The following is a 7,500-nucleotide window of genomic DNA, read 5'->3' on the forward strand; positions in this document are numbered from 1 at the left end:
GACACGACGAACAAAAGGCAAAATACTATCTGGGGAACGAATGAAAAGAGACTCTCTCGTGTTTCCGAAAAATATCAGCAGAGGCATACTGAGAGGTGCTAAGCATCTTTGTTGGGCTGTGGAGCATCTGTTTGGTTGCCTGGACAGCCATTTTTTTGTGAGGGATTCTAATTGGGGGGGGGGGGGGCTGTAATTACTACACTCTCCTTTAGTTCCAGAGTAGCACTGCACCATGCTCACTGGTAACAGACTGCAGGTGCTCCATCTGCCCAACATGCCTGGCATTGCTAAAACATACTGACTTTACACACAATGTGAAGGAAGCTAACGGAGCATGTGTGTTTAAAGGCGCTTCACGCGTCTGCTCACGGTCCAAATTCACCAAAAATGAGTATCAACACAGGTATTGGACAGACAGCTAGACAGAAAAAAACAGACAGGCAGGCAGACAGACAGACAGGCAGATAGGCAGACTTCGGAAAAGAAAGTGCCCTCCCGTTTACCCTGATCCCTGAGAGAGAAAATATGCAGGTATCTGATGTGTTCCAGTTTTAGCCGACTAAAGCTTGACAGCTGACTGACGGAAAGTGACTCTTCCGCAAATCCTCTAATTTAGCGTTTTCCCACTTTGTTGGCAGCTGACAAGGAGGAGTGTGGCAAACATAAAGATGCAATGTTCTCCCTTCCTCTCCTCAGGGAACCATCAACGCTCCCACATGGCAGTCCCCCCCCCCCCACACTACAACCTACTAATTAAAGGGCCGATGTTCAACAATGAGAGATGTTGACTAAAGTTTGTCAGTGTTTGAATATTAACATTTGAAATCTCTGAGCGATGGATTAGCAAGCATTGCCCTAAAAAGTCCACAAAGTCAGAGATTGGCAACCAGAAGCCTATCTGTCGCTAATCGTTAGCCTCTTTGGCTAAGGCTAAGCCTTTTATGTGTTATGTATCTCTGACTGGAGAGAAAGAGAAAAAAAAAAAAAAAACAACACTCCAGTTTAGACCATAACCGCACGGCCACGAGAGGAACACCATCTTGACAAACAGATGGGAGATCAGTCGCGTAAGTCCACAAGGGATCTGTTTTGTCTGATTCTGTCTGAGTACCGCCCTCTCCACATAAATCTATATTGATGTCAAGCTAATGGGCTGTCGGGGACACCTGTTAGCCAGCTAAAACTCAAGAGGATGGCGCGTACAGAGAGAGAGTCCCAAATCCCAACTGAATTCACCCCAAAAAGTGCTTCAGGATGTGCTAGTTCTTGAGTGGGTTTTATATAGCATACCAACCGCCCAGTCAGCCGTTACGTTGTTCTTGGCTAGCGGAAAAGCCGCTTCTTTCAGTTGTCATATATTTAAACGCTTGACAGGACGAATCAAAGCAATTAGCGGGTTAAAACAAAATATGCTAGTCTACGTGTCCCCAGGACTGGAGATGAGAAACCCTATTCTAAATAATGGGATACAAAAAAAGTCTAAAAATTCGACCCTAATAACAATTTAATCTCTTTTAGTTGTTTAATATGGATTTTGCTTTGTTTTGTTTTGTTTTGCACAATACTGTAGGAGATTAGGGACGTTGCCTTCACTAATCTGAACAGTAATCAGCTCTTGAAGGGGGGGGGGGGGGGGCACATTTTTGACAGATAATTTATGTAACCAGAGATTTGCTGCTGGCATCCTCAGTGTTGAAAAACCTGTTTGCTTCAGGATGTCATCAGCTGATGTGGAAATAAGAAGGTGGCCACCTAAAGACCGAGAAGAGTTTCTCTCTCTCTCTCTCTCTCTCTCTCCCTCTCTGATAGAGAGAGATAAAAAAGACACTCTCCAGCCGCCTGTGTCCTTTCCACGTGTCAAGTCCGCTGAGAGAGTCGATGATGAAGCGAGAGACCAAAGCGTGGAGGTGCCGCGTCTTTGGTAAATTTGATTTACCCTCCCTGAGCACGTAACGCCAAACCACATCATACAGATGGATAAAGTTCACGTTCGTTTTTTCAAATTTTAGGCTGTTTATATTACTACATTATCTCGGTCTTTTATCTGATGCTTTTTGTAAAGGGTAAAGCATTTATTGCGCCAGATTTACAGATGAGCAAAGGTTAAAAAAAAAAAAAAAAAAAAAAGGAAGAAGAAAATCCTCATGAGGTGTAACTTTCAGTGTTGGTAAAAGTGAACAGTGCTGAACAAACACGTGAGACTTACAGAGAAATAGCTGCTGTAATTGCTGTTCAAATTGTATCATATCGGGGGGGGGGGGGGGTGTTCTATCTCAGTTTAAATGAAGCAACGCAGGAATAAACAAACAGGAGACTCACTGGCTATAAATCAATACCAGACGACACAGTAACAAAACACTACTACAGAAGTGGATAACAACGCCATCGAGAATTACACTGAAGGCCTATTAGTGGACTGCTGTTGTCTCAAATGCATATTTGGCAGGCCGCGATAACACAATACTAGCAATTTCTGTGATTGCGGGAGAAAATAACTGTGATTTTGTGTCGTTTAGTTTACAAACTGACGTGTGAGGACAAGCTAGCCATCCCGTGTGATCAATTAGAGATGGATAAGTGTGTCTGAACCAAAAGGTGCTACTGTTTTGAGCTGCAAAAGTTTAATCCTCAGGGAGTATGGGTTTGGTCCGTCACAAAAAAAAAAAAAAGAAAAAGAAAAGACAATCAAATGGTGACCTCTAACCACAGGAAGGTCACTGATCGCAGTCCTTCTCCATTTCCTGATTACTGTATTCACTAACAGAGACAAATGAGCATTGCTTCCTGCCTGCCTGCCTGCTGAGTGTGTGTGTGTGTGTGTGTGTGTGTGCGTGCGTGCGGAGACGCTGAGTGTCTCCTCAACCCCGCAAATACACATCACAAATCAGAGCAGTTGTTCTGCCACCCACTCAAACTGCACACACACACACACACACACACACACACACACATCCTGCACTACGATAAATAATAAATGAACCAGTCACTCAGATAAAAAAATATGCTGTTTCACGTCTCTGTGTATAAAATGATATCACTAAACCTCCCAGCCAAAAGGTATAGAAGCTACTAAATCCTTACATTCACACACACCGCCTGTGTACATACCCTAATCTTGTCTCGTGCTTGAATTTGTTCCACCCTCGCGTGACATTTCTACATATGTAGGAGGCAATACTTCTATTTCTAATAAACACAGCTACAGCAATTCGACACTCAATGAATGATCTCCATAGCTGTGCTGTGTTTCCTCAACAAATCAGCTGGAATTCGGCCTGACCGACCAAAATCTTCCCACTGGAGTTTAAGAACTCAGCAAATCCACCCAAAACCCCACCCCAAAGTCGGGCCAGACAACAGAACACAGCTTGTCCACACACACACACACACAAAAACACATATCCCAAAAAAACAGCAAGTCATTCAGCTAGTCAGCAAACACGTAGATTGACAGAAATCAGATAAACATTCAACAGATGCTGCTGGATAACTTTAATTCTTGCTATCCCAGAACAGGGCAACAGGTTGTAAGAGAGCACAGGAGAGAGAGAGAGAGAGAGAGAGACAGTGAGAGAGTGAGAGTGAGAGTGAGAGAGACAGAGAGAGAGAGAAAAAGAAAAGCTTTTCTTACCTGATTTGCGTTTGGATCCATAGTCTCTGAAAAAGAAGCAACAACAAAGAGACATTATTAGCGCTGGCGTGAAGAGAAGATATGCAATCGGGACAGCTGTCAGTCCCCTACACACGCACACACACACACACACACACTACACACACACAAACCACGCACACAGTCCCAGTAACGACTGACGTGTGTGAGGGTCAAGAGTGAGTGTATGGGACTGAGTGAGTGTCTGCGTGCGTGTGTGTGTGTGTGTATATATGTGAGGGAATGAGTGGGCCAGCTGCTCTTGCTACGACTGACACGATTTGGTCATGTGACCACGCAGCACCACCAGTCTCTATCCCTCCTCTATCCCTCTATCCTCCCCTCTTCCTCCTCCTCCTCCTCCTCCTCCTCTTTTGCAGATCCCACTGTCTCTTGTGGAGAGGGAAGGTCTGTTAAACTCTCCCTAATGGATTATTATTGGATTATGCCGTTTAGCTAAGAGCAGCAATGCTTTAGCCCCGCCCTGCTTAAATGTGTGTGTGTGTGTGTGTGTGTGTGTGTGTGTGTGTGTGTGTGTGTGCAAGCTACTGTAAAGGGCAACCGGTCCATCAGCGTGCAAAGAGCGGACATAAAAAGAGAAGATGAAAATGAAGGAAGGAGTGAGAGGAAAAGAGAAAGACAGAAGAAGAGGAAGAGAGAGAGAGAGAGAGAGAGACAGGTCTATTAATAGAAAGTGACGCCAATGCGGACCAAACCGATGATGGACTTCAGCGTGCGCGCACGCACACAGACACACACACACACAAACACTGGACGGTTTGTCCTTTTCATGCCTGACACCATCCTCCACTGAGGCAGGCGACTGACCGGCGGGTGTGGGACAGCACTACCGAAAACGCTTTGTCCGAAAATACACACACAAAAAAAAAACTGTGTAAATAAACAGATTTGACTTATATGAGAATGACGGCATCAAAATGACCTCCTTGACTCTTCATACGGAGATTACACAGTTTAATAAGAGTCTTTTATTATACGTATATGGGCAGGTATATGAGGGAAAGGGTCCATAAGTAGGAGTATGAGCATGTGTTCGACTCTGAGAGATACTTTGGCGGTTGTGGGACTCTTAAATAGGTTACAGGCGTCTCCAAGGAGACCCTCAGGTGACTCTTATTAGCATGTAACGGTTTTCTTTCTGCAGCGGTCCGTTTATGAACGTTGGAGAGGGTCCAGCGAGATAAAATTCACCACCCGAACATAGCGCCACATCCTGTATCACACAGAAGGCCAAAAACTGCTTTGAATACATATCACATGACCTCTGGGCAATAGCGAACGCTGTAAACCGGTATCTTAATTCATGTTAAAAACAAATATCTCTGTCAGAGATACGGTTTAACTGTTGGGTCGCTGTAGAGGAAACAAAATCCTCGATGATCTGCGGACCTTACACGCCGTGACGAGCGCGAGGACGTCGTGCGCATGTGAAAGAACAGTTTAAGAACCCTGCAGCGTGCAGGTTGTGTGTGTGTGTGCGTGTGTGTGTGCGTGTGTGTGTGTGTGAAGGAGACGTTACTATGGCGGTTTGCCTATCCGTCCGTGCCCCACATGAAGGGCCGTTGCTGAGCTGCCCCGAGTCCGCGTCCCTGTCAGCTCGTGCCGCACGACCGCGTGGTGCCCCGTGTCTTATCCTCACACCACCCTGACGGTCCGGCTCAGCAGAGTGCCCCGCCCCTCCGGGAGATCGTCACAACACACACATACACACACACACACGCGCGCGCGCGCGCACACACACAATGCGGTATTCCCCTGGGACATTATGGGCATTTCCCCACTGGTCATTAATGTGAACATTCACATGGATGACAGACCAGTGTCTCTCCAACATCCTCTCATCTCCTCACATCTCCATCTCTTTATCCATCACTCTCTCTCTCTCTCTCTCTCTCTCTCTCTCCCTCAACCAAGCTCTTTATGTCTTCACAGAGAGAATCACTGTCCTCTTTCTGTCTGATCCGCCAAAGTCGCACACAATATTCTAGAAAGCCATTCATTGTGCCTGGGTGGGGGTATGCTGGGGGGGGGGGGGGGGGGGGGGGGGGGGCACGGGGAGGCAGGGGTTTGAGAAGAGGCCAGACACTGTCCTCCGACCTCAGTGCATGCTGGGATCCACACTTTAAAACCGTAGAGGAAAGAACCATCGTTCAGATAAATAAGGAAACGGAGAATTTATGGCTATACAGTGTGCGAAGACATATCCAAAGACGGACGGATGGAAAATTCCCACTAAAGACAAATTTTAGAACCCCCGTCTTCTACGGTTTGAGACTCGTACTGCCTGTAGAATCCTAAAAGCACCTTTTAAGGCCGTTTTCCTCTTCTACACACCCACACTGAACTCAGATTACAGGCTCCACTCCTCAGGGACTGACAGTTTACAGCTATTGAGTTTCGATACAGCACAACGTAATATAATTTTACGATTCGTCAAAAAAAAAAAAAGACAAAGCTGGACTATTAGTAGAGCTAACCACTCAAACGCGTCGTAAGAAACTAGTTGTGACTGTTAGCAAAAATGTGACGTGAGTAAAAGACAGTAGGTGATCCATCACCCGCAAAGTTAACTGCCATCGATGACCTCACAATGCCCCTTGGGCCTTTTACAACTGCGAAACAGAGAACTACAGTTCCCCGGGTTACAAGTCCCTCGGTTATTTTAGAGTGAGGGAGCAGGACAGGGTGAGGCCAGAGGGACTTGTAGTTTTTGTTTACTTTTTTTTTTTTTTTTTCTCCATACAAACGCTTAAAATTTAAGCCTGAAAATACACACCGAGGAAATACAACAAAGTTAATGTAGCAGACGCTGCATTTATGAACTAATGGCGAACGATTGCAAAATATTTTCAGCGCTTATTTTCGAAACGTTTCTTAAACATGGCATGAAATTCCACGTAAATTCCCATAATATGTTGCAAGCTTTGTGAAAATCTAAGCCCACGAGTTTCTGAACTTTAGAGCGTATAAGGAAAGCATAGCAAAACATGTTGTAAAGAGTTTAACTGTAATTTTCTCCCCCGGAGACTGTTAAACTCTTCCAGCGAGAGAGTTTCAGTGGAAAACAAACATGACTAAACGCTCCTAAGTCATCAAAAAATCCAGGACATCTCATTAACATACGTAAAAACGTTGACTTAAATGTCAAGTTTACCGAATGTGAAAAACCGAGTTCGTCATCTGGGGGGAGTGTTTTTTTGGGGGGTTTTCGTAATATTTATAAAAGATTTCTTACAGTAAAATCAACTCGTTTATAATGGCGTTTCTTCGACGGTGAGTCATTTCTTCCAGTTTCTGACCGATGATAAATTCGATTCCCAAACTACAGTAGCTTTACCACGTTTGTTGGACAGGTAGGTCCTTGGGAAGCGGTTAGCATGCGTTTACGGTCGCTGAGGGATCTATATGAGTACGGTCCAGAGGAGCAAACGAGATTCTGGAGAGAGTCCAAGCACACATTTAGCCTTCATAAACCAGCCTACATTTATAAATGTACGACTAGAGAAAAAAAAACAAAAAAAACAATAAGAGCCATGAAAACAGGAGAAAAGAGAGATGGAGACATGAAGGAAACAACAACAAAGAATGAGATGGAAGAAGAAAGAACGACAAGGTTAAAGAGAAGTGAGGTTTGATATATACCCCTACAGAGAGTGAAATATACTGTGAGTGAGGGAGAGAGAGAGCGAGAGAGGAGAGGGAGAGACAGAGACAGAGAGAGAGAGAGAGAAAAAAGAGAGAGGGAGAGAAAGAGGAAAGAGCGAGAGAGAGAGAGACAGAGAGAGAGAGAGAGGAGAGATAGAGACAGAAAGAGAGAGAGAGACAGAGAG

At 45.0% G+C, this 7,500-nt stretch overlaps 1 protein-coding gene across 1 annotated transcript in view; it reads right to left on the reverse strand.

The window, feature by feature from the left end:
* sh3pxd2aa (SH3 and PX domains 2Aa) overlaps window positions 1-7,500 on the reverse strand; it is an 85,001-nt gene that overhangs the window by 32,940 nt on the left and 44,561 nt on the right. The window contains exon 6 of the mRNA XM_030780703.1: window positions 3,632-3,657. Coding sequence (XP_030636563.1) covers window positions 3,632-3,657 — 26 coding nt within the window. The remainder of the gene's footprint in view (window positions 1-3,631; window positions 3,658-7,500) is intronic.

The sequence above is a fragment of the Chanos chanos genome, chromosome 7 (genome assembly GCF_902362185.1).
Source record: "Chanos chanos chromosome 7, fChaCha1.1, whole genome shotgun sequence".
NCBI lineage: Eukaryota > Metazoa > Chordata > Actinopteri > Gonorynchiformes > Chanidae > Chanos > Chanos chanos.